Here is a 27832-nt window from a genome sequence, read left to right as displayed (position 1 = left end):
TGGTTAGTTCTGGGCCACTCTCCCCTTCCCAAGATTTTTAGACAGAGGCAAACCCTGTCAAGTAGTTATGGGCCAATTGAGTCACCTCAGGTCTCAGAAGGTGGGTAGTGTAGGGCTACCTGGCATCCTTCAGAAGCCTTTTTGGTATTGGGAAGCACAGCAAGCCTGCTTGCCAGCTCCTTGGATGACAGCTGGTGGGAAGAGAGGACCATCTAGCTCCTCCTCAAAGACATTTGTTGGGGGAGTAAAGGCCCACTCCTTCATAAAGATGGCTATAGGTTAAGGGAGAGTGGTATGAAGTTTGTTGAGAGGCCCAATCCAGTCCCAGGTTCACATGAAATGGTCTTGAGGTCAGTGCACACTAGTGAGAGCGTAGCTCTGGTAATGAAACCAGAAAAGTTGGATTTTGGCATAAAAGTTTTCCACGACCCTACTCCCTGGTTCTCGGCCTACCTAGGAAATGGTATACCCTTTGGCTATTATTGCTCATTGAATATTCACTTTGGCGCTAATGAGTATCAGCTATGGAGAATTAATACAAGATTACAGAGAGTAAACAGATAACAACATAGCTTGAAAAAATATCACATTACAAAATGTGATCTGCAGGACTAAACAAGTTGTCTTGTTATGGTGTTAGCCACTCCTGGAAATGCCTTCATAAGGCGAGAGGGTGTCGCATTGCTGCAGGAGGCTGAGACTGCTTGTGCACCCTGTGGGGCAGAGTTTGACGCATCCTCTCTTTTTGTTTGGGGAATCGGACACTCAGTAACCTGTCTTCCAGTGGGCTGCTTACAGGCGGGGTTGAGGATATTGAAGGAGTCTCAGCATTCACCAAGATGTACCTCCTTAAAAGAAAAACAAAAGACAGAGTCATCTCCAAGGGATTGATATTAAGGTAAAGGTACACTTCAATCTTTCTAAATGCTAATACTGTAGGTACTATGCTTGGAGGAGGTGGGCAGTCTGTCATTTATTCATGCTCTATGATCGTCCAGTTGTGGAAAGGGCAGTTGTTGTCAACTATATGAAGCTAAGTCAAAAGGGGCTGTTAGGAAACGCAAGCAGGAAATGAGATAATGACTAGAGGTAAATGCCTCAAGGATCATTAAGAAAACAATGGCTGGGCTGTTAATCAGGAAGGGCCGCCTCCTAGGGCTGGCAGATTAAGGCCAGAAGGAGACAAAACAGTTAAAAAGTCCCTCTTTGAAGAGAAAGAGGGACCAGTTGTCAGAGAAAGAGGCTGACACAAAGAGAGGCTCTGTGGAGGAAGTCTGAAGAAGGTAGGCCTACCTGGCTCACATCAGGGGGGAAAGTAAGCATTAGATACATAGGTTTCCCTGTTCTCCTATGTTATGTGGTTTTCCTACTGTTAAGAATAAATGATACTTTATTTTGAAGAGGCTGACTGGTCACAGGATGCCACTGCTCACAGAACTGCAGATACTGAAACTAACTCTGGCCTGTGAGGGTAATCATGGTTAGCAGACAGAGGTCTGCAACTGAGGTCCTGGTGTAAGAAAGGGAGAATCACGGGGTTTCACCCCACAAAAACTGACAGCTTGAGGCTTATCTGGTGGGAACTTGTGGAGGTGCATTCAGAGAGATGCAGCTAGCTCTGTAATCATCAGGGCTGGCTCCAGGGTTTTTGCTGCCCCACAGCGGCGGGGGAAAAAAAAAGTTATGATCGCGATCGGCAGCAATTTGGCGGTAACTCCACCTCCGCTTTCTTCTTCAGTGGCACTTCGGCAGCAGGTCCTTCCCTCCGAGAAGGACTGAGGGACCCACCACCGAAGAGCCCGACATGCTGCCCCTTCCCCTTGGCTTTCCCAAGCACATGTTTGCTGAGCTGATGCTTGGAGCTGGCCCTGGTAACCATGACATTCTGCATGCTCTTCAAGGGCTCTTGAATAATCCAGGCAGTCGTATCAGAATTATACTAATAGCTTGACATGGTTATCAAACAACAGCTTCCTTTACTACACCACAGTGAACTTCTCAAATATCTCTGGAGGATCCAGCCACAAAGCAGACTCTCTCCTTTTAGGCAACTTTCTGCATCCCTGCTTTACAAACAGCCACAACAAAGTGTTGGGCAGGAGGAGACACCAACCTGGTGTCTATACAACACACACATTCTGAAAATATCTTGATAAGAGTTGTCTTTGTTGGGCACTTCTCAGCCACCTTTGTTCTGGGCCCACTGCATCATTCATAAGTGCAGGCAGCTACCACCTGCACATGCAACAGTCTGGGCTGCTGTCTACTTACCCTAAAGGCCTATTCTCTGCTCAGAGTCAGTGTTCAAAAGGGTGGGATTTCCAGACTTGGGCTCTGCATGTCTCTGCTCCAGGATTGGTCCCGCTTTGAGCAGAGGGTTGGACTAGATGACCTCCTGAGGTTCCTTCCAACTCTGATATTCTGTGATTCTACGATTCTATTATATGTATAGTGCTGGCTGAAATAACCTATTCTCACTTCATGACACCTGGTAACTTGGCAGATAATTCTCTGGACTGTTTTGTAAACACCTGTCATTTCTGCTCGGAAGTGCAGCTTTCTGTGCTGCTGTTATTAGACCTTAGATAAAATTGTGAATTTGCCCCAAACAAATTCCCTTTTTTTTTTGCTGAGAAATCTGACTCTTACTTTTGAAATAAAATAAAATAAAATTCAGGGTGACCATAAGAACTGTTTTACTATTTTACACATTTATGAAATGCAATATTTGCTTTCCTGGATTTTTGCCAGCAGTGAGACTGCTGTACGCATCTTTACCGAGGGAATGATGGGATCAGACGGTAGCCAGTGAGTGAAGCATGATGGGATTAGGAAAAGCCTGGGACAATAAGAGTGATTATTCATCATGGGTTGGCAGACACAGAGGGCTTCTCTACTTACCCTTTGCTAGGGATTGATTTTGTTGGTTGCAGATTTCTCTCTACAAGGAGGCTGCTTGCTTTGCCTTCTTTAAACAAGTCCAGCATCGTCCTTGGGTAACACAGTTTTGCCTCCAAGTCATGGTTGGTCACAGGTCCCCAGGCTAGTCTATAATATCACATTAGACTAATTTAAAATAATGGGGGTAAAAGAAGATTGGAAAACACGAGTTATGAAGCATACTTAAGAACCAAAAAATACAGGGTCCAGCTGGAAATCTCAGTTCAGGGGAGGCCATTGATCCCCTAAGAAACTGATCTCTAATGGAAAAAACTGTTGGCTTAGGATTTAAACTTCTCCCAAAATCAGAGTCAGTGACTGCTTGATATTGTGCAGTGACACTGCTTTGGCCTGGAAGTGGCATTGGAAGAGGCAACCTCTGCTTCAATCCTAGGGCTGGAACACAACATTCAGAATCAATGCAAATATCTGAGTGAGATCGGGTAGCTGCCTCCTGCCCCCAAACTGAAAATTCCTTGTAGTTTCCATGAGTTTCCTGGAACAGAACCTCTTTTGGTCATAGACTACACATATTGTTCAGTGCTTCTGTCTGCAAGGGTGAAAAACATGATCATTTGATTTAACCAAGGTGTGGCATCAGACCCAGGTAAGAAACTGCAATATGAAACAGTCCTCACAGTCTCATGTTACATGAGGACTGGATTTTAATCCGCAATCCAGATATACACTTGAGTTCAGGATTCTGGAATCCCCTCCTCCACCGGTATAACCCTCTGTGCATTGGAATATTGTCCTTGATCTCAGGGAGTGCAAGGGGAGGCAGGAGAGGAAGAAAAATGGCAATGAACGGGCATCTTCCTGCTCTGGCAGAGAGGAATGTAAACATTGTCCCTAATTTGCACACGGAGCAGCTGATGCACAGAGGTGAAGTGACTTGCCCATGACCACATGGTGAGTCACTGGTAGACCAAGGAACAGAATCCAGGCATCCTGATTCCCAGTCCCCTCTTTAGCAGCTAGCCCATGTTCCTTCCCCTTCCTATAGAAAAAAAACAAAACAAAACTCCCAGTGAAACTTTTGTGCCATAAAAGGGAGTTCTCTGCAAGAGCTCCTGGATCACTTGTCAAACTTGGCAATATCTCCTACAACCAGCAAGATGCGAAAAGTGCTGCAGAGGCAGCAAGGTCGGCTCTTGCACAGTGCTGGGAAAGAGTGTTTCATGATGCACCGTGGTTACTCCTTTCTTGATCAAAGTGCAATGTTGCTCAGTTCTAAAGGGATTCCTGCCCACTTCCCCTCAGTGGGGAGGCTGCCTGTTGGAGGCTTGAGTGTAGGGAGAGGGTTTAAAGGAATCACTCATAAAACCAGACACTTTACTGGAAGAGGGAAATGCAGAGGGGGAAAAAAAACAGTCCTCGAGTGCTTGCACTGTCCCATTCAAACCCTTGGCTTGCATCCAGAACTCATCTCATTGGTCTTCTGAAAAACAAAAAAATCACTGACTGCTGAGAGGATGGTGCTGCTGCTCCCCACATGTTCAAATCAATCTACTACAAAGCTAATGAGACTCAGAAAAGGCTTTTACTTTTAATATTCAGCCTGTGAAGCATTAATGTTTCCCACTGAGTAGTTCACTTGCAAAGGAAGAAGGAGCTGGCTCAGAACCTGGATTTCTCAGCGTGTACTGAACGTTCTGTTTACCTGTAAGGAAACTCCCTGGAAAAGTTGATGGGGCCCTCCTGCATTACAGCGCGTGGATGGGAAAGGACATGGAACTTCTTGTGAGGCTGCATCCAAGCAGCAAACTCTGTTTCAAAGAGGTTTTCAGAAATCTGCAAATTCTGATCTAGAGAATGGGAAGAGAAAGATAGAAGGCTCTTAATGTATTTTTATATACAGAAATGAACTCAGACAGATATCTAAACTACCGCATCTCACTTGCATGGGTCTGTATGCCTGGGAGTGAGAGAGACACTAAACTCCAAGTATTTGGGAAAACTTTAAATTACCCAGCATTTTATTTCATTCTTTTCACTTAACATTTTTTGTATTTAGTTTATTAAGCCCCTCTGTAGCACTCTACACCCTTCTGTATAGAATGGCTCATTGCATTTATTAAAAAATACTGCTTACATGCCGTGTTTTACACAGAGGGCCAGATTCCAAGGTGATGCACAAAGGAACATACATTACATGTCAGGAAAAAGATTTAATTGAATTTAAGGAAGCTCAAGTTGGTGTCACATTCCAAGGGGCAGGAAGACAGGAGTGTAATAGGAGAAGCATCTTCCAGAGGGTGTAATAAAGTAGAGAATTAAAATAAACGATCCTGTATTTTAATTTACAGCTTTGTCTGGCTCCTTGCTATTTACATTAAGCCTATTTAGACTCCTTTGTACTCACTTCTTGATATGTAACTAGGGTGACCAGATGTCCTGATTTTATAGGGAAGTCCCGATTTTTGGGTCTTTTTCTTATATAGGCTCCTATTACCCCCCACCCTCATCCTAATTTTTCTCATTTGCTGTTTGGTCACCCTATATGTAACCTAAAGTACCTATTCTAGTCTCTCTCTGGTCTGTTCCATATAGATTCTCAGGCAAAGCACATCACCAGGTATCTGAGCTCCCTTCCAGAGTAAAGGATAAATCTTACACAGCACCTCTGAATTTGGCCTATTCTTTTGGGGGAATCACTGCAGCAACACAGTATGTATGGGAGTATGGATTACATGATTTTGGCAGTGTATTCTTGTATTCAAACACACATCTCTAACCTAAACACCTGCCTCGATGGCTCTGTTCTCCATACTTTAATACTATCTTAATTAAGGAAGAGTGTGAAGCTTGTTTGATAAATCTTTTTCTGGCATTTACAAACTGAATTATTTGTAGATTGAAACTATTTCCTTTAAATCTGCAAACAGCAATAGGCTGAGCTAAAGGAAATTGTGGAACAGCGGTATTCTGTCTTCTATGAAATAAGTCCACTTACCTGCCTGTTAGGCTAAGAGAGAATTTAAAGTGGAGGATCTTACAGTGAAAGACACATTGAGTTCTCTCTCACACAGGTCTTGCCTGCAGTAGAAATGCTGTTACCCGTTCAGGGCTGCTGGAACAATTTTTATAGTGAGGATGCTGAGAGTCATTGAACCAAACTGTAATGGATATACATGGAAACCACTTCAAGCCAGGGCATGCGGCAGCACCCCCAGCACCCATAGTTCCAGCATCTATGTACCCATTATTCCCAAAAGGTGCTAGCACAAATAGACAAGATCTCGTGTAGGCTGACTCAGGTGTTTTTATCACAGTGTCCTGTAACCTTGCCCAGAGCACTGCCGCTTGGGAATTGTCAGGAAGGACATTTCTAGTAGAGATGCTGCCATGGGTACTTTACATTAGTTTAGGTTAAGGAAAATATTATTTTGCACTGAAAGAATGTGCTTTTCTCTTTGCCAATAGTCATTGAATATGAGAGGTAAAACCAACAACCTAAAGAGCTACAAACCAAGTCTAAAATGTGCCCCCAAATCCAAACAAACCTACACTGCTTCAGCCAAGCTTTTATTTGCCCACGTGAAACAGCTGCCACCCACACAGCACTGATGGTTTGGCCAAAGGGCCTTCCCACACTGATGGACCAAAGTAATGGTTACAGCTAATCCATCTAAAGGGCCTATTCAATATATGGCAGCCAATCAGTCAAGAGCCTGAGAAATGACATCAGAAGATAGATACTTGAGGTCACAATCAGAATTAAATCTTCAGTACAGGGTATATTTTTTCCTCTTGATGTCATTGGGCTGCTGATTGGTTGGCCTGCTTTCAACAGTCTTTCGCTATAGAACTGTTCAGATTGGTTATTAAGGATTACTCTCAGCTGGCTTTAGACCCAAGAAGGGATTTATAGAATCTAATATTAGTAGTATGTATTTAAAGATGGATTTTTGTAAAATCTCAGTAAATATACTTTTAATTTTTCTGATTAATTATATCCCCTGTTGTGCTGTGGCTAGAGCTGAGTGAATGATTCCTTGGGAATAATTTACTTGATACATGTAACTTCTTTTTCTGCTTGAGAACAATTTACAAGCAGACTATGATTCCCTCAGATTTGTTTTTAACTTAAATTTACAGCACAACGTTTGTTTGATTTTTCTCTATGGACTGATCAAAAAAGTTCGCTGCAAGTATTGGCTACTCAGTATTCCACTGAGCCATAATTGGTCACAAAAGTCCCATAGTCACAGATGTCCCATTGCTTTGTTTCTGTTCCTTGGTTATAACTCCTATATGCAAAAGAAAGAGTGAGGAAGCCACTGGAACTTTGGAGTAGATAAATAGGATCAGGGAATTTTTTGAAACATTAAACCTTTCCCTTCCAGATCAGCCAGACCTTGCCCAAGGCATCATTCCCAGAAAAAACAGGCTACTGTAAAATTTATTGGATGACTTCTGAAGTGACATAATTTTTTTTTCTTATCACATTCACACAAAGTCATTGAGTCTGTGATTCTAGCTGTGAAGGAGGCAGTTAGCTGACAGTATGGCTCATGTGCCAGAAATCTGGCCATGAGTTTGGGGAACATTAACTGTTGTGTCAAACAGTAAGATCCAAAATAAAATATATTAGGGATATTGCATGTATTGATTTGTAATTTTCACCACAGCTGTTTACCCAGACTAACCGCAGATGCTTGCACTGCACTACTTGCAAAGGGTGAAGTCAGATCTTTTAATTATCTCTGTATCAGGGCTATGGGGAAGGGTTTTGCCAGTTTAAAACAATCTGCAATTATTTTAGTGTGAAATTCACTTTCTTTGAATATTGATGCAAATAATACTCAATCGTGTATGTCCTCACAAAATCACAGAATTGTAGGGCTGGAGGGATCTTGAGAAATCATCAAGTCCCGCTGCTTGTGCTGCAGTGGGACTAAGTAAATCTAGACCATCCTTGATAGGTGTTTGTCCAATCTGTTTTTAAAAGCCTTCAATGATGGGGATTCCACAATCTCCTTTGGAAGTCTGTTCCAGATCCTAACTAGTCATATAGTTAAAAAGTGTTTCCTAATATCTACCTATATGGCTTTTGCTTCAGATTAAGCCCATAACTTTTTGTCATACTTTCACTGGGCATGAAGAACAATTGATCACTATCCTTTATAACAGTCCTTACAATATTTGAAGACTTATCAGGTCCCCCCTTCAGTCTTCTTTTCTCAAGACTAAGCATCCCCAGGTTTTTTTAACCTTTCCTTACAGGTCAGGTTTTCTAGATGTTTTATCATTTTTGTTGCTCTTCTCTGAACTCTCTAGTTTGATCACATCTTTGCTGAAATATGGCGCCCAGAACTGGACACAGTACTCCATCTGAGGCCTTACCAGCCCTGAGTAGAGTGGGACAATTACCCATGTCTTACATATGACACCTCTGTTAATACAGGGTTAATGGAAAGCAAAGACAAAAAGGGCAGAGCTAAAAGCAAAGGTAAAGTGAATTTTTTTTAAAGTCTGAGCATATACACAGAAAACAAAAGCACAGTGCGACTGCTTGAGAACCAGAAAATGAGACTGATTAGAAATGAGAATGAAACAAACCAACTAACTAACTTGGCTGCACTCGAAACTTCAAAGTGCTGCCGTGGGAGCGCTGCTGTGGCAGTGCTTTGAAGTATGAATGTGGTCACAGCGCCAGCGCTGGCAGAGAGCTCTCCCAGCGCTACATATACCCCACCTCCTCATGGGGATTAGCTTGCAGCACTGGGAGCCGTGCTCCCAGCGCTGCGACACTGTTTACACTGATGCTTTACCGCAAGAGTAAAGCACAGTTTACACTGGTGCTTTACTCTTGCGGCGCTCAGAGGGGTGTTTTTTTCACACCCCTGAGCGAGAAATTTGCAGCGCTGTAAAGTGCCAGTGTGAATGGAAAGTAGTAAACAGCATAAACGGTGCAAAGCAAATTTGATTTTTAAAATTCCTTCCATTTTAATAATCTAAGATGTTGCTATTTAACACAAGAAAGGAATTCATATAAGTGAGTTCTAGGTTGACCAGGTCCCTTTAATTATATTACATTCTGACACAGCACAAAGGGAGTCTCTGAGCTAAAACATCTGTGGTGTTGGAAGTCTGACTGTTTTTTCTTTGGGAATAAAAACTTTTTATTGTTATATAATCTTATTTGGATTATTTTTGAACATGCATCAGACAGCTAATTATGCTATTAAGGGTGAGTCAGTCAATGTTTTGTTGATGTTTAAAATCCATAATTTATAGTCTTTGATCCTACAAAAGCTTCATTCTGGTTAGTAGTCCTTATGACAGATTTTTCAGAAAAAGCAGAGAATCCTGTGGCACCTTATAGACTAACAGACGTTTTGGAGCGTGAGCTTTCGTGGGTGAATACCTACTTCGTCAGACACAGGTAGTGGAAATTTCCAGGGACAGGTATATATATGCTAGCAAGCAAGCTAGAGATAACGAGGTTAGTTCAATCAGGGAGGATGAGGCCCTGTTCTAGCAGTATAGTTGGGGAAAACCAGGGAGAGAAACTGTGTTCGTAATTGGCAAGCCTTCACAGTCTTTGTTTAGTCAAGCTGATGGTGTCAAATTTGCAGGTGAACTGAAGCTCAGCAGTTTCTCTTTGAAGTCTGGTCCTGAAGTTTTTTGCCTGCAGGATGGCCACCTTTAGGTCTCGATGAGTGTGGCAGGGAGGTTGAAGTGCTCTCCTACGTTTTGTATATTCCATCCTGAATATCTGATTTGTGTCCATTTATCCTTTCCGTATGACTGTCCAGTTTGGCCGATGTACATAGCGGCATTGCTGGCTATGATGCGTATATTCATTGTGGACGTGCAGTGGAATGAACCGTGATTATGGCTGATCTGGTTAGCCTGGGATGTATTGCTGGTGTAATATATGGGCAAGTTTGCATCGAGGTTTGTTATGGATTAGTTACTGAGCTAGAGTTACTATGGTACGGGTGCAGTTGCTGGTGAGAATACGTCAGGTGGCAGGTTGTCTGTGGCAAGGATTGCCTGCACCCAAACCTGTGAAGTGTGGATCATTGTCCAGGATGGTTGTATATCTCTGATATGCGTTGGTGTCTTTTCGCTTGGGGGGGGGGTTATGTGATGGCCAGTGGAGTCCTGTTGGTTTCTTTCTTGGGTTTGTCTTGCAGTAGGAGGCTTCTGGGTACACGTCTCGCTCTGTTGATCTGTTTCCTAATTTCCTCGTGCGGGTATTGTAGATTTTTCAAAGGTATTCAGGCATCGCTGCACTCAGTGTTGCAATGCCTAAGTGATTTAGGAGCCTAAGTCTTATTTTCAAAAGAGATTTTAGGCACTTCAGAGCCTAAATCCAATTGAATGGTTCCTAAGTGTCTAAATCTCTTTCGAAAATGAGTAAGGCATTGAACACAGCAATGCCTACATGTCTTTAAATGCCTTTAAAAACCTGGGCCTATGCAAATAGCCTTATGCATTCCTGTGAAACAACTCAAATAGGAAAGAGTTTGCAGGATGTGGCCCTTAGATTGTAAACTACTTGGAGCAGGGCTCTGCTTCATTTAACTATAAAGCACCATGCACAGCTATGGCCGAACTAAAACATAATTATAAAAGAGCAATACTGTAGAAGTAACAGATCATTTTATATATAAAGTAACAAAACAAGGTTTTTCCCATCCCCCAGCAGTTAATCTAGGAAATTTATTCTACTGATTCATCCACCAGTGGTAACTTGAAAAGTGCTGTGACACGCAAGCAATAAAAGATCCAAATCCTAGCTTTGTCCAATAATTACAGAACTAGAGACAGATCCTCAGCTCTGCCAGGATTTGCTCCATTCTAAAAGCAGAACTTATGCATAACCCACATACTTAAGGCTACCCTTGGAAGAGACGCCCTTACCAAATAAACCAAGGCAACAAGTTTTTGGGCAGTAATGGATATTTACTTCTGACTCCATGATTTGGTTTTTATACAGCACAGATTAGATAACAGAAAGGAGCACAAAGAGCAGAGCTAGTAAAACTTGACTGTTTCATTCTGCAAAAACTCACTCAACATTTTCTTGGGTTTTAATCCATGTGGGTTAACAAGTGCTCCTACTCCCTGGATTTAGAGCTGAGTTTGGGGTTCAAAGAAAGGCAAAAGCTTACAATAAAGCTCAGTTTCACCTATTCCCATATGAAAACCAGGCAAAATTGCAAATTTCACCTAGTTTTGATGTCAAACCATAAATCAACCTAGGTTTGTGAATTCTAAATTAAATATCCCCCCCTCCCCCACCCCCCGCCATGATGCTGGCCTGAATTTTGAGCAGGCAACAGAACCAGGCAAGTTTAATGTGGTTTTGCATGTCATTCGGGAAGATTTATTACATTTCTGCTAGTACTATTTCCATGCCAAAACCACATGGGATGAAGAGAAGGGACAGAATTAGTGAAACTGTTCTGGAACAAGGTGACATGAGCCTCGCATACAGAAGATTTAGCTTATCCTTTAAAGTGGCAGCACAAAGGCTGGTAGGCTTCAAATGAGATATACAAGTTGTGTTTTGGTTGGCCAACACATTGCTCTCTGCTCTGCCTGCTGCTGGATGTCTTCATATGGATAGGTAGATTATTAAAATACAGACTCAAGAGTCCTGTCCTTGGAGCACTTGACAGAGCAGAATTCTTTTGTATGTTTCAATACACTGATTGAGCCTAATAACAAAGCAGAGTGAAAGGATAATGCTATGTGCCTGTAACAGGGGACCCAGTAAATGCAAAATGCCTGGGATAAGAAATCCAGTACTCTGGATTGGCAATTGTACATTGTTGTCTTCGTTTCAGGACAACTGAAATCATTTACAGAGTCAGAAGTGTATATTTTTATTTTTAAGGTATCTTTATGGTATGGAAGTTTGTGCCAATTATTCACTATTACAGTGCTGGTTTAAATAGCATGTTTTAAAGCAGTATAGACAATAAATCAGTTGGACAAGGCAGGAGTTGCTGCACAGAATGTCTGAATCAGAAGTTCCAAAAAAATTATTTTAGAACTTAAAGTTCACCACAAAAGGAAAAAAAAAACTACTTCTTTTCCTTAGTAACAAGCTGTGTTGTCAGCCTGGACAGTAGTAAAAATAACTAAAATACTACAAAAAAGGAAAGTGTGTGTGTCTAAGTGTAACTATCACTGCCCCACCCAGTACAATGGGAAAGAAATTAACAGGGTGGACCTACATTCCAGTAGCAACTCAGAATGACCACAGTTTTATATCTCTGCCTGTAGGTGATCACGAGAATGGTGGGAGAATCAGATGCCACATGAAAGAAGTAAGATGAGACAATGCACACAGAAAAAAAAATAGAAACTTTTTTTGTAGAAGGAATTTATCTTCATGTCTTTCTAGAAAAGATTCAGCACAATTTCTGAGCCTGAAGGGCACAATGTAAATAGCAGAGATGGGTTCAGACAGGAACTTCTGATCTAAGCACCACTCAAACTTTGGGGAAGTTGGGGAATCAGAGATGAATGTTGCAACTTGGGCTTTTCTCTGAATTGTGAGGAAGTTTGGATTTGGATCAGATGACTTCGCTCCATCTCTAATAATATGAGGAATGAACGTCCCATTTTTACAGGGGCATCCTGATGTCCTGGCCTATTGAAACCATTGTTTCATTTGAATTCACAATGCAGCCTGTCTGCTACCCGAGTTTCTAAAGCAACCCTCGTCTCTTGCACTGTTGTCTTTCCATAAAAAAGGAACTCAGGGCCATCTTGCCTCTGTATGTGGCCTGCATGATATCTTTCCCTGTTAAAATTTATATTCTTAGATGTTCAGTGGAGATTGTTGGGTTGCTTCAAATCACCCGAGAATCAGATAAACGGTTCTCAGACACCACTGCACACCAGTGCATGGGCTGTACACTAGAGAAGAGCTGTGCTTGGGTCTAGCACAGAGACCGTTGGGTTTCAAGTTGTTCATTAAAGTAGGAAGTGGATTCTGATAATTTTCAGAGTGGAAGGGAGAAGGTTAATGGTGGAGAAAGGGAAAAGCTGGTAGACTAGAAAAAAACGAGATCTGGAGAAGCATTGTGGGAGGTTACATGTGAGTATCTACCACCACAATAAAGCACCCCAACACTATCCTTTCCTATCAAGCTCCCTTTATATGCTCCTTAGCAAAATGTGCCGCAGAATGGAATTCCCTCTTACATTTCAAACCTTCCCACTCATCCAAATGATTGTCAGAAAAGTGAATGTAGGGCTGGCTGTGTACAGTAACTCTGGGGACATCAGCCTTATGGAGAACTTGGTGCTAGTTCCAGGCAGTCGTTTTACAAATTCCAGGGGTCTGCTTTGCTCCACACTTGAAATGAAGATTTTCAAAAAGTTAGTGCAGGCTTAGAAAAATGTCACCGATCATTTGCATCAAGCCATAAATATGATGCCTAACACTTATCAGTTTCAATTAGAGACATACCTATGAAAATAGACATATTTTGGGTGCTGATTTCTCCTTATTAACGAGTTCTTTCCCTACCTACATTTGTCTCATGTGTAAATATTACATGTTATTGGGAATAAAGAGCCTTACATTGCTGGGAAGTGGCTGGTCGAGTACAGAACCAGTGGCTTGTTGGAAAGTGGAGATGCTGCAGTTTCTGGAGCTCCAGTATTGCTCTCTTCTTCTTTGCATGCTCAGTCCTTTCATTTTCTTTTCTTCTCCAAGTCTCCAATCTGGAGATAAGACAGAGACACGTGGTATTTTCAGCTAGTATGCTTGTACACCTGATCTTATCTTCTCAATTCTTCCAGCCTGTTCATAATAACAAGGGGCTGGGATTAGATTAGTGAATTTCAGTCTCCTTACAGATACTATGACAGGACCATGTACTGAGAGAGCCATTGCACTTTCTGCTTCTGCTACACCTACATCACAAATGAGGTGTTAGAATCTGGATGTTCCTCTCTCTACAGGCTATGGTCAGGAAGGATGGGTCTTGTTGTTCGAGTACAGGACTAGAAGTTAGAAGAGATGGAGTGTATTTCCATCTCTGCCACTGACTCTCTGTGCAATCTTGGGCAAATCACATAGGGCGCAATTTTCAAAAGCAGAGTCTAATTTGTTCCTAGCAAGACAACTGCAGCCCTCATTGACTTCAGTTGAAGTTGTGGGTGCTCAGGATCTCTGAAAGTCTGGTCCCAGATGGCTAAAGTTGGGCACCCAAGATTAAAAGGTCACTTTTGAAAATGAAAGACCTAACTCATCCGTACTACCTCAGATCCCCAAACAGCGAAAATAATGCTGGCCTATCTCACAGGGGTGCTGCAATGTCAATGGTATGGTTTGAGATCCTCAGATGCTAGAGTAAAACAAGATCTTTTCCCCCGGGAGGATTCTGTTTAGTGACTGGCCCAGTATCCTGAAAAGGATGAACTTTGCCAGCTATGAAAATAAATTTGGTCATAAAGGGACAAATTATTTTACTAAACATCACTACTTGCCTCAGAGTTCTACAGTATTCAGCAAAAACCTGTTCCTCTTAGCATTAACTTTAGGAAGAAGCTCTCTGAGGTAGGGATTATATGTTTTGTTATATGTTTGTACAGCATCTAGCACATTCTGGGTATTACAACAAAAAAACAGAAGCAGCATTAAATATTGTAACATGGCTTAAGGTTCAAAATACTGCACCTCACTAGGGCTTTATCACTCCAGGTCACACTGTTACCATCTTTCTGTTGATAAGTTTTCTTCCTCAGAAAGGTCCTAGGGAGAAAAATTCAGCATGACTCCACTGAGAGTTATAATCAAGGCACCAACAAATATTTTTAATATAGAGATGTAGAGAGTGTATTTTGAGTCATTCTGTTTGTTTAAGAAGTTGACAGAATCAGGATGCATTAAGAGAAATGTTCTTTTTAAAAAGTTTTTATTTTTTTACTTCTCAAATAAAACAAACCAAATTTTCTGTCTCTCATAAGGATCCCTCTCTCTTTATCTATGTTCATTTTGGAATGGCAGCCTTGTTAAGTTAGTGAAAAAGACAGCATATGATGCTTTATAAACACCCCATAGCCACTCACTCACCTTTTTACTTTGTTAATTTCCAAAGCTGCTTCTTCTTCCTGGTTGCACAATGTCACTTGAGGCAATAGAACTATAAGCTCATGACACGGACAGGCCTCTTTACAACCCTGCTCCCCCAGTCTGACCTGAATCATCATTAACGTTTTACCTTACCAGGGGCTCTCAACCCATTAATAGCTCAGCAGCGTGCGCCTGACAGGTTTTGAGAATGAAAATTGGGTGTTCGAGTGATTAAAATAAAATCTGATCATCTAACAAGGTCTTGTTTAAAGGTGGCCCAGTAGCATGTGCAAGCAGCGATTCAATGGCCGAGCTGGCAGATCAAATCTTTACAAAGGTTCAACAAAAGCTGTTTTCATGTCCAGCTCCCCTGCACTCAAGGGCAGGGTAGAGCTGCCTTCTATTATTTGTCAACTTTGTATACACATAGTCACCACTGTTAGCATTTGATTCCAGCAGAGAGAATGAGATGTGAAGACCTTGTCTCTCAGGAAACTGTTCAGGTTTGTAAGGAGATAAGCATATTCAGTAAGAGCATTTTGGAGCAGAAGGTAACAGAGTAAATGGCACTAAACAGAACTGGTTCTTTAAAGTGTGAGTGCTCCTTTTAGCTGTATAGAGCCTATGGAGCTAGGGAATCTAGTTTTTATCTTGCTTTACAGATTATCTGCTAAATGATCAGCTATATGTTGATGGCAAGATTTTTATACCAAGAGATGATATAAGAGGCAGATAAAAGCTTGGTTTTCAGATCCTCAGGGTCTGGAGTAATGGCTATTAGAAAAATCACCTTTTGATTTGCAAAAGGAACACATTTGATCCAGGAGTCACTGAGAGAAAGCGTCAATACAGAACAGTATAAAATTTGTTATTTACACAAAGTCATTTTAGTTTTTAATGCTAACAGTTTTATAGCTTCTAGTTCTAACAGAAACATTTCTCAAATAGAGCACACTTGACTTTAATCCATACACTGTTTTTCTTGCTCCTTTGGCTACTGATAAAAAACACAATGTTTAAATACGGGCCATACAATCCAAAGTGAGATTGTACGGCTCCACAAGGATAAATTCCAGCCCGGCAAATGGTGCACTTCAAACATAAAAGATCAGCTGCTGGGTTCTGGTGGGGAGAGAGACTCCCACATGATGCTGTCTCTCTTGTATGTGAGGGGATGAAAAAGACTGTAGCATAAATCTCACATGGAAAGTCATGAGCCTTCAGTGCAGAATGACCCCCTAGATGTTTTGTTTAGCAGGGTTTTCTCATAGCATCATTTCACCCCATTCTTTATGGCCACATTCAATATCAAAAAAGAGAATTACAGTAAGACTGCAAATTCTACAGGACAATATCCTAGCCACTGGGTTATGAGGTATTTAGGGGTGGAGCACTCTCAAGCTCTTCTGCTGAAGCTGTTCCATTGCACATAAATGATTAGTCACTGGCACAGGGCATAAATGTTGACTCTGGAAAAAAAAATTGTGGGTGGTCGTCCCACCAAACAGCTGTTTGGCCATGCCACCAAACAGCTAATTGGCAGCTGCTGCCAAACAGATCAGGGAGATGTTTGGAGGAGGGCAAAGAGCAGTGGCAGAGGGGCAGAGGCCTCAGGGCAGAGAACCCCAAGGGAAAACTAGAAGTTGGTGCCTGTGGCACAGGGTTTTAAACTTGGGCCTCCTACTTTCTAATGAGTTCCCTAGTGACCAGGCCAGAGAGTCACTCTCACTCTCTGGCCTATGACCATGGTAGTCTCTGAGCTAGCCCTCCATATGAAAAATGAGGCTGGTTGTGACTAGTTCCTTTACAGCAAATCAGGTGTGCCTCTATGACTCCTTTGACCAAAGTTAAGCACCATGCTATGGTGAAAAGTACCATCCCTCTGTTTGAAAGACAGTATTTGACCTTTCAATACTCACAAGAAATCTCTGAGCCCTTAGGTTGGCTACTAAGGGCAACATTGTTCCCCAGTTTTATAAGCATGATGCTCTCAGGGAAAGCTGTTGTTGTTCATCATTCTTTTCCCTGAGGCTGTATCTTGGAGCTGCACAATCATATCTAGAAGACCATGCTGTGGTGCTGCTGCCCAAATTTGCTATTCCATCCCCTCTCTACAAATACATCCTTTTTGTCACAAGGAGCACACTAGCCTCAATTAACTCACCATCTCTGTGTCGTTTAAATGACCCGACAAGGAAAAGTAGACATCCTCAAGAATAGAATTTCCGTGCATTTCAATACAATGCTGGCTCATAAGAATGAAGCCTAAAAGCAGGGATCACAATCAGCACATGCGGGCCCATGAACTAAGACAAAGCTAGTATGTTCACAGAAAGAGGACAGAACATGCCCCATAAGGACCAGGCTGTGTCTAGCCCAACAGGGCAGTGTAAGAGCCAGGCCCAATCACAGCCCTTCTGTTTGGGGAAGGGTGTCCACACTTTCCTACACTCAGGACCAGCACTAGAGTTTTTTGAGCCCTAGGCACATAGCCATTTCGCCGCCCCGTGCGCCGCTCCCGCGGCTTCAGTGGAGCTGCCGCAGCCATTTCTGTGGAGGGTCTGTTGGTCCGCGGCTCCGGTGGAGCTGCCGCAGCCGTGCCTGCGGGAGGTCCACAGGAGCCGAGCAGGACCAGCGGACCACCCACAGGCACAACTGCAGCAGCTCCACCGGAACTGCGGACCAACGGACCTTCCGCAGGCACGACTGCGGCAGGTCCACCGGAGCCGCCTGCTGCCCCCCACGGCAAAATGCCGCCCCCCGAAAATCCTGGCGCCCTAGGCGATTGCCTAGTTTGCCTCAATGGAAGCGCCGGCCCTGCCTACACTACTGGGAGTGCTAATACACGAGATATGTGGTCTCCTGGAGTTCCCCCCAGATGATGTAGCTCTGCTTGATCCAAACATGGGCCAGTCCCTAAATGGCACCATTTGGCCCTAAATTCAGCAAGGTATTTAAGCACTGGCCTAACTTTAAGCACACAAATAGTCCCATTGGGTTCAATGTTTGCAAGAGTACAGTGAAATGAAGGGGAGACACCCCAAGCTGGAGGCACTTACTGAGTTAGGAATTCATTACACGGTGAAGACGGAAGAGAATGGTTTTGAACAAAAAAAGTGAATATACTCCTTGGGGCAAGACTGTCTTTTTCTTCTGTGTTTGTATACTGCCTGGTGCACTGGGGCCCTGGTCTATGACTGAGCATCCTGGGCACTATGATAATACAAATAATAAATAGTAACAATGAATAATCTGTCTCCCTCCCCACCTGTTTCACTGAAGTGTCTTTCTGGCTATGACTGCAGCGCAGGAAACATACACAGAATAGGGATGTTGGTTGAAATGCTTTGAAACACTGTCACACTAGGAACAATTTTCTCTAGGGAATGAAATCAGATTTCAAAGTTATTTTCTGTCTGCTGAAACATGAAAAGAATATGAATGAGATTACATCTGGCCCTGGGTATATAAGTGAGAACAAACAGCCTTAACCAGATTCAGTTTTCCTTCACTGTCCTTCTAAGAAATTTAAAATCCCAAAGAAATCCTGAATCTGGCTAGATGTCTTATAAAAGAAACCACATTCTTGCCTAGCAGAAACAGCTTGCCTTTGCTTATTTGGAAATGCATGATTTAATCATTCCATTATGCGTACCTTTTCTCAGCTGGTGCCAGAGCCTGAAACAGACAGAGACAAGCATTAGATAAAACAACATGATGTCTAGCTAAGGAGATTGGAGTCAAAGGGTCCAAACCTGCATGGGGCTGAACATCCTCAATGCCATTGACTTCTCTGGGAGGTGCGGGTGCTCAGCACTTCCCAGGAGGTGCTCAGTCCTTAGCAAGATTGGGTTTAAAGGGAGCCCTCTCCTCTGAACTGATCCCAGGCTAGATGACCAAAAATCTTTATCTTCTTATGTAACTTCCCTCCCCCAAACAAAGATCCACAACATGCAAAAAGACCCACGGGCAAAATGACTGGTGCTAACTCACTCACTTTGCCTTGGCTGCAGCCCATCCCCCTATCACTTGTCTGTATAGTGCCCACCTAGTTTATGAGATCTTCTGGGAAGGGACCTGATCTTCAAACCCTTCTGTAAAACACAGAGTGCACGGTTTGCACCGTACAAATCATAAATAAATTAAAGAATATTTCCCCTTCTCCAGTCACAGCCTGCTAGTCAGTGACAACCCACAATATGGTGCTTTGATTTAACAGCAGGCAGTTCATCAGGTGCGGTTAATACACAGTGCTACAATTTTTCCTGCTTGGAATACCTGGTATGCTCCCATCTGCAATGCCAGATCCTTTCCCTTTCTAACTTTAGTGGAAGAGCACAGCTGAGATGCAACCAGGGCCCAGGTAGGTTTATATCAAGAGAAAAAGTTTGTTATATCCTTTAACCTCATTGCTGCTAAGAACACTTGAGCTTCCTGGTCTCTGTGGCAATATGCTCTTTAGCACACATGACACATCCATGTTTATAATGTTATGTTATTGCATGAATGGGGAACTAGCACATGGAACATGCGGCTACAAATCCCAGCTTCCTAGGTCTTCTGCTCTATCCCATTATGTTTTGGCAGCCATTTTAACCAAATGACCTCAATTGCTAATGAAAAGGAATAATCACTTCTTTAAATCCAGCTGGGAATATCCACATGAGCATGAGCTTATGAAAGATGCCAGTTTGACAACATGGAAACCTTATCATCTCTGCAAAGGGTAAGTATAACATAAGAAGCAGCAGGACAAACTTCTCACACAATACCCCTAGCTAATGTGCCTCAACCAGCAATCTGGTGCTCTAAAAGGGAAAGACTCTGTATCTCATTCCCAAGCTCCTACATTCAACCCTTAGATGGTGTTTGAAGGCAACAGACTATCAAGGAGGACTTAGTTCCCTGACATGTCAGCCAGATGCAAAACGTGCAGAGTATGCCTAGTACTCAGGTGTTTATTGCAGATATCATTAACAGTCCTTGCACACTGGGCACAGGAAGAAACCTGTCCATTTACTGACAGAAGCAGCAACTGCTCAGAAACTGCAGAGAACAGAAATAATCCCTACCTTCACAAACATAAAAAAAAAATAATAAAGAAAGCAAAGCTTCACAGCAGCATGGTTCTGAAAATGAACTGAATGACTTCGCTAGACCTGAGATCAGAGTTCCGTGTCTTTCACACAGGAATCATGAAGGAATCAATAGCACTCAATGCAGAGCAACGAGCTGCCTTTCTGACATTCATTTAGGTTTTATTAATGTTGTCAGTTCTAACTCCACACATGCAGAATCCTGAACTCAGAGCTGTCAGTTTTCAACAAGAGTATTTTGTTTTTTAAATGAATGTATGTATCACTTTGAAGCCCACACGTGCCTCCAGCCCAGGATTTTGGATCTCAAATAATTTTGATATTTAAAATGAAAAGCGTTTCAGTTCAACTTTAAATTACAATGTGGAAGGGCTGCAGAAAAGCCTCTTTCTGCAAGCACTGCTGAAACCAGAAAAGGTCCTCTTGCTAACAGGCTACAGCCGCTGGACTTGAACAAATAGGAGCCTGGGGAAAGGGGCTTTAGTTCTGGAAACACTTTCCCCTCTTGGTCTGAAAGAATCCAAATCTGTTGATCCTCACCACACAATGTAAATCCCCTTTATTTGAGCAGACTCTCTCTCTAAAGTAGTTCATGGTACCCATTACTGCAGCATCTAAACACCTCATCTCTTTCATGTATTTCTTCTCACAACAACCTTGTGAGGTAGAGCAGGGCTATATTATCCCTGTTTTATAGGTGAGGAACTGAAGCACAGACATATTAAGTACTAAGTAACTTGCCAAGGATTACACTGCTCCTGTATTTTCTACTCCATGTATCTGATGAAGTGGGTTCTAGCGCATGGAAGCTTATGCCCAAATAAATTTGTTAATCTCTAAGGTGCCACAAGGACTCCTCATTGTTTTTGCTGATACAGACTAACATGGCTGGCACAGGTAGTTTGTGGCACAGCAAAGAATTAAACCCTGTTCTCGAGTGCTAGGTTAGAACCCTAACCACTGCTCCATCACTCCCACATAAGTACATTTGTTATTTTTATCAACTCATGTTGAGGTTGAATCAGTTTCTCTTTGATTGATATTGGCTCCCTAGTTCTTGCATGTTTCCGTTAAACATGCCCAGATAGATTATTACAGATAAATAGCAAGAGTGCTATTAATCAAATGAATTACTGACTCCAGGACCGGTAAACATCCACTACAATCAGAATGATCCTGCAAATAGGTGCCAAGCCAATTTATATCACCTCAACAGCAACCTCTATAACCAGTGAAGCTGGAGCTCTGGTGGACTCTAAAGTGAATCTGTCCAATCTATGTCAGCAGGGACCAGGGTGGCATTGCATGGATCCTTGCCTAAGGGAACTGGGTTTTAAATTGGAAAAACACAATCTTCAAGGAGTCAGACAGGAAACACTCTGGGGTTCTTAAAAAATCTGAACATGCATAACAGCAATACCATGAGTCATATTTCCACAGCATGAAATTCTGGTCATAAAAGCCCTTGAAACATATTCCCAGTGATAAATGTCCCCCCCCCCCCCGCCTTGTTTATCACATACCTCAGGTGGAGGAGTAGGAATCATTTTCTCTCCTGGCACAGAGAGGGGGAAAAAAAATAGAAAAATAAGTAGGAGCCAACACGACAAAAGATTTTATAATCTCCAGCTACTCATGTTACTTGCACGTTTCTTCTGCCTTAGCATTTCTGCCCTGTCTCATGTTCCCCAGCATATCATTCACAATAGTGCATAAACACTGGCCTGACTTTTTAGAAACAAAGCACTGAGTGTGTTACTCTCCATATAAAACAATGGCATTTTTGCTCATGTTATCACAAAAATAGGGCTGGGCCCAAAAAACCTCAATTTAGGATTGAAATCCAAACATAGAGATTAATTTTGCAGCTGGTCCATATTTTTATAATGGACTGAAATAAACATCTGGAATGAAACACCTCTGAACTGTGGTGTGCTTGAAAATCCTGATCCAAGTTTTTCATCTTGGGACCACCTCTACTCTGACCCCCTCTAATACAAAATGTCAGTGATTCTACATGTACAAGTGCATTTGAATCTCTCCAAACATGAGATGCTAGCCAGACCAACTGGCCTATCCAGGAAAATAAGTAGTTTGCTGCTTGCAACAGTACACACAAAAATGGGGTGGGGGATGAAGAGTAGGGGACCTCGTGCCCTTTGGGAGCTATTACTGGAAGCTCTGCCTTCAGGAGATAAAAGGGGATTAACGCAGAGAAGACACAGGTAGATAACATTTAAGCACTTGAACCACTCAATACAAAATTAGTTCAGGCAGGAGTCTATTAACAGTGTCTGATGGAAGCAATTGTATTATTTATTAAATTGACAAGATCAATCAGCTGCTTTATACCAGTATAAAGAGAGCTATTGTACTTTCATGTCCTTTTAAGCACAAAGAATAAAGTGTTCCCTGGGGTGTTTTCATGAGCTGCCTTCGACTGAGAGTTCTTAGAACATTTGATATTGTCAGAGATCAGCTTGCCAGAATCCCGATTGGATTTGCACCTTTCATGAAAGAAATGAGGATGACAGCAATTATAATTAAAAGTAGGCTGGAGGATGAAGTACCTTTCCTGATGAGTACTTTACTTACTGTACTTAAAGGCTAGGCTGTCAAACCTGGGGGAACTGACCTGCTTTTACATCGTTGGCAAAAATGTCAGAATTGGCATCATACTATCAGTGACTGATGCCAAGATGTTATTTCTCTTCTCAGAGTGCTAATTTTGGGGAGATGTTTGTGCTGCTTTATAGAATGTCAGCAATACAAAGGAACAGAGTACTGCCTAACTCTGAGAAGTAGACAGTCCATGACATATGTCAGAGTTTACATGGAGGTGTAAATTATCAGAATAAGACTAAGTATTTCACACCCTATATTCAAAATACAAAAGGAAATGCCTTTGCACACCATCTCCGATCTACAAAGCGCTATGCAATTTGGATCCTGGCTACCTTAGCCACTGTCTTTTTCATCATGTTTTATCCCAATGGTTGAGATCAGCAAGAATGCATCAGCTAGAAAAGCCTAGATTAAAAGGTCTGGGAGCTGGTGCCAGAGGGTTCTCAGTAACAGGCTTTTGACTCGAGTTTGTTTTCCTCATTGGCCTGATAGAGCCTGAGTTGGCTGATATCGAGGGTATGCTGTTAAGTCTGTTATCCAAACCTTTGTCAGAAGGGGGTGAGATGGGAAGGGCTGAGTCTCTATAGTATTTGGGGGGATAATTTTCTTTTCAGTTTTTATTTTGCACCCAATCCTGCCCCCCATGGAAGTCAATGGTAACATTCCCAATGACATCAGTGGGACTAGGACTGGCTTCCTTCTGTCATTTTAGATCCTGATGTATGTAATTTGATACTTTTGTGAACACACCAAGAGGTGTGTTTTATAAACTGTAAAATAATAACTAGTTATTTGGGATGGATAAAGGCTGTTAGTTCCAACAGCATTTGCACTGAATTTTGAAAGTGATACCATTCATGCAAAAAAAATGAACATCATTGTGGAATGTATTAGCAGGAGTGTTGTAAGTGAGAAACGAGAAGTAATTCTTCTGCTGTACTCCATGCTGATTAAGCCTCAACTGGAGTAGTGTGTCCAGTTCTGGACACCACATTTCAGGAAAGATGTGGACAAGTTGGAGAAAGTCCAGAGAAGAGTGACAAAAATGATGAAAAGTCTAGAAAACATGACCTATGACGGAAGATTGAAAACATTGGGTTTGTTTAGTCTGAAAAAGAGAAGACTGAGTGGGGACATGATAACAGTTTTCAAGTGTAACCCCTTTGGGGTCTAGAGAGCATGGCCCCTTTTAATCTTTTTCCCAGGGGGAAGGGAGAGAGTAAGAAAATGGGAGGGAAACTCCAGGGGGTGACTCTGGTGCTCCAGGGAAGGAGAGGAGAGTCTGCAGGCCCTGGGAGGAGGAAGCAGGAAGAACCTGCCTGAGGAGAACAGGCCTAATCGATCGGACACAGCCCAAGATGGGAGCCAGGAGGAGCACTGTGCTGGGGGGAATCGCCCGAGAAGGATAGGCTGGAGCTGGACCCAGGATCACGGCTGCCCAGAGCCACGTGGGGCTGTGACTACTGGGGCTTGTGACTCTGTATTGGGAACAAGGAGGGAGGTTGTATCTATATAAGTGGGGAGGTGGTCGCTCTTGTGGCTTTGCAGAGAGCGGCAGAAGAGGGCACTGGAGGGGTTTGCTGGGGAGAGTTCACTGGTGCCGAAGATGACCAAGAGCCCTCAAAACTCACCACAGGACTGGAACTTTGCTCAGGCCTCCTGAACTCTGTGCGCAGACTGCCCTTCCAGACTGTGCTACCACTGGCCCTGTGGGGCCTTGGTTTGGATGCAGCCCTGTTTTACAGCTCCCCTTATATTTCCTCTTGTTGTATTTCTCCTCTCATCCCTCCATAAATAAATAATTCCTTTTGTTATATCCATTGTACTTTTCCTGTCGGCGTGTGTGTTCACTCTGGGGGGTTTGGAACAGGTGCCCCTGGGGTGGAAGGGATTTCTCCTGTTGCATTCCTGTGCACGCTGTCTCTTGGCCAGAGCTGCCTGCAGAGCAGACTCCATCTTGGCCATGAGGGCGCTAAAGTTATACAAGTACATAAAAGGTTGTTAAAAGGAGGAGGGAGAAAAATTGTTCTTCTTATCCTCTGAGGACAGGACAAGAAGCAATGGCTTAAACTGCAGCAAGGGAAGTTTAGGCTGGACATTTGGAAAAACTTCCTGTCAGGGTGGTTAAGCACTGGAATAAATTGCCTAGAGAGGTTGTGGAATCTCCATCATTGGAGATTTTTAAGAGCAGGTTAGACAAACACCTGTCAAGGATGGTCTAGATAATACTTAGTCCTGCCCTGAGTGCAGGGGACTGGACTAGCTGACCTCTTGAGGTCCCTTCCAGTCCTATGATTCTATGAAAAGAAATTTCTATGCTGTCATGGAACTTTTTGAAAATCTGAATGTCACCGTTATCCCATACTTCTAGATAATAGATCAACAGAAATGTATACCATCTACTTTGAAGCCAGAAAACTAACTTTAGGAAGCATCAAAACCATTGGGGCATAGAGACACAGGTCCCCTTCATAAAGGCTTTATTTTTCTCTGTAATATCATAACTCTCAGTATATTGGCCTGGCAGAATCAGAGCTTTCTTTGCAGCTCCATTAATCTCACTCCAGCTGGACCAGCAGTTCTGAGCACCATCATGTTTTCTGCATCCGCTCTGAAAGATTAGACTGCTACTTTTGCAGCTCACTCTAAGAAGAGACTGATGGCCAGACTCTGATCTCAGGTATAGCTGAATGAATCCAGAGTAACTCTATTAAGCTCAAATCTATGGAGCTACTCTGAATTTACACTGTTAATAAGCTTTTTATTTCACCCCACATCAAACCCAGTTCTCTTGTTTGCTGCTGCCAGGCTCTTACTGGTAACAGAGAAAAATAAGGCCATTTATGACGGGGCCTATTCAGTTGGGAGGTTTGAATTTCATGACCTGACTACTTTCCCGTACCCCAATCTCAGGAACAAAGGCAAACAGAGCTGAATGGGATGCTTTGCCTCTGTTCAATCACATTCGCCTTTAACCTTCTATTTCTCCTCTAATTTCAACTCTTGTGGAATACAATGCCTGGGCCTTAGCCAATAGGAGCAGTCACGAGAGCACAAAGAGTGAAAGATCCCCTGCTCCAAGCTTCATTTCTGAATGAATGTTCCCAAATAACAATGTTTCTGTAATATAAAGATTTGTAAATGCAATCTCCAGTCTGCCTCTGCTTTATCCCCACTGAATCTAGTGGGCCCGTGGCCAGTGTTCAACATCAGTGAGACTCTGGGGTCGGTTAATATAGAAAGGTTTGTGCTTTAGAACAAGGTTTAAAAACAAGCAGGGCCTGTGCTCCACCTTCAGGTCAGCGAAGGACATTGCATGGCAATAATGTTTCAACAAATGTTTGGCTGAAGAATTAATACAGCTCTTGGGAGGGCAAAGGCATTTGTTAGAAATTTCTAAAACATTAATCATTCTCGGTCAATGGAACAGACCTTTCCTGGTTCAAAAACAGAGTGGCAAATTTACTAAACACTAGTCGTTAAATTCTGCCCAATTTTATGCACCAGGCAATCACGCTGCAGACAACAGATTGTAAACCAAGAGAATTTTAGAAAGAATACATCATATTTCAACAAATCTGAGGCCCTTTAGAATTTCATAGTTGCTACATATCCATTTCATGGCTGTCACTAGATGACACTGTGGTCATTCAGAACATCCCAGCAACAGCGGAGATAACAGAATACAAATTTTCCTGCTCCAAAGCACAGGCCCTGCCACCTGAGCTCATAGAGACCCTTCCTTAGCTGTTAGCACTATAGGGTCTGACTGTAACACTGAACAGTCCTAATTCCATTGTGGCAATGACTTGGGATAGAGAGCTGTTAAATTGTCTAGATTTGTCAGGAAGCTGCTGATATTGGGCACCTGCTCCTACCTCTCCTTTTCACTGGGAGAACAGGGGAGCTATGTGGAAAAGCTGGCTGCAGCACTCTGCTTAGAGTTCTTGAAGGACTGCCGTAGGATTTGAACGGCTTGTCTATATGAAGAGTTAACCTGGAATTCTTATTACAGATTAACTCCCTGTGTGGACATTCTTATTCTGGAATCAGAGTGTTTTATTCTGAATGAGATTAGATTCCAAAATGGATTAAGAGTGCCTTTTTCATAAATGGATTAAACCAATTCAGAATAAGGCACTCTTATTCTGAAATAAGAACATCCATACATGTAGTAAATCAAAAATAGTTATTCCACACCCTATTTTATTCCAGATTAATTTTCATGTATAGATAAACACTTAATCAGAGAGACTCCTAGGAGTCCTACTAGGAGTCTAACTATAGAGATCCTGTCTACAGCATATTTTCCATCTCATCCAAAACTATAGATATATGGCTAGGCAATGTGCTATATAGAGTAGAGCTACGTAGGTATTCACTCTAGCCATATTTCTATGACCGTTGGCAGTTGAGGACCATGCTTTAGGCATGTTTGCTATTGTCAGGAAGTACATTGTGGGGGTGATGAGGAAAATCAAGGAGGGGAAAAGGTTAGTGAGGAAACCCTGGGGAGCCAAAGAAAAGCAGGAAGAGGGTAGATACTTGGTAGGGGGGCAAAAGAGAAAGTGTGCAAATCAGTCACTGTATGTTCAAACATCCAAATTACATCACTGCATGACGTATAAGGCTCCAGATTTCTGGGCCTGCAATTTTTTCAGGTATGATGGTATTCAACCATTTATAATATTTATTAAATTATAAAATAATTTTAGTTCCTATAAGGTTAATCACGAGTTATCTGATTCATTACTGGAAAATATCTATTGGGATGATATTGTGAAAAGGAGAACGTTACAGCCTACCATTTCAAGTGCAAACTTGTAATAGAGTTGGAATATCCGACCTCACCTGTAGGAATAGCCGAATGGGTCCGGGAGACAGTCTTGGGGTCTCTAGCCATCATGACATTCTGATTTAAAAAAAATAAAATAAACATTTTTCTTTTTTTAATAAACAAGCAGGGAGACACAATACAGTAAGTTGGCCAAACTTTACCCAGCACAGGCCACAAGAGCCTCAGCACAGTAATTAATGTGCATTAAATGGGGCAGATTGTAGCTGTCTGACAATTAATACAGAGGAGATGAGATTTGTGGAAACTACAGGTTCAAGC

At 42.4% G+C, this 27832-nt stretch overlaps 1 protein-coding gene across 3 annotated transcripts; it reads right to left on the bottom strand.

Annotated features, from left to right (window-relative positions):
- Positions 1–27631, bottom strand: LOC116827098 (uncharacterized). Of its 3 annotated transcripts, none has more exons than XM_032784338.2 (8): positions 27568–27631; positions 18651–18673; positions 14996–17039; positions 14600–14674; positions 13499–13641; positions 4604–4748; positions 2902–3048; positions 1–848 (listed from the first exon to the last, which is right to left on the bottom strand). In XM_032784338.2, the coding sequence occupies exons 3-8, from the start codon at positions 15130–15132 to the stop codon at positions 659–661; spliced, it is 837 nt and encodes a 278-aa protein (XP_032640229.1). In that variant the 5' UTR covers positions 15133–17039; positions 18651–18673; positions 27568–27631; the 3' UTR covers positions 1–658. The 3 variants fall into 3 exon arrangements, with proteins under 3 accessions (XP_032640229.1, XP_074929200.1, XP_032640228.1); XM_075073099.1 differs by lacking the exon at positions 14996–17039 and adding an exon at positions 21615–21646 and having other exon boundaries at positions 27568–27625; XM_032784337.2 differs by lacking the exons at positions 18651–18673; positions 27568–27631 and having other exon boundaries at positions 14996–17441.
- Between the last annotated feature and the right edge of the window lie 201 nt (positions 27632–27832).

Source organism: Chelonoidis abingdonii, chromosome 17, assembly GCF_003597395.2.
Source record: "Chelonoidis abingdonii isolate Lonesome George chromosome 17, CheloAbing_2.0, whole genome shotgun sequence".
Classification (NCBI taxonomy): domain Eukaryota; kingdom Metazoa; phylum Chordata; order Testudines; family Testudinidae; genus Chelonoidis; species Chelonoidis abingdonii.
This window is presented reverse-complemented; position numbering and strand designations above follow the sequence as displayed.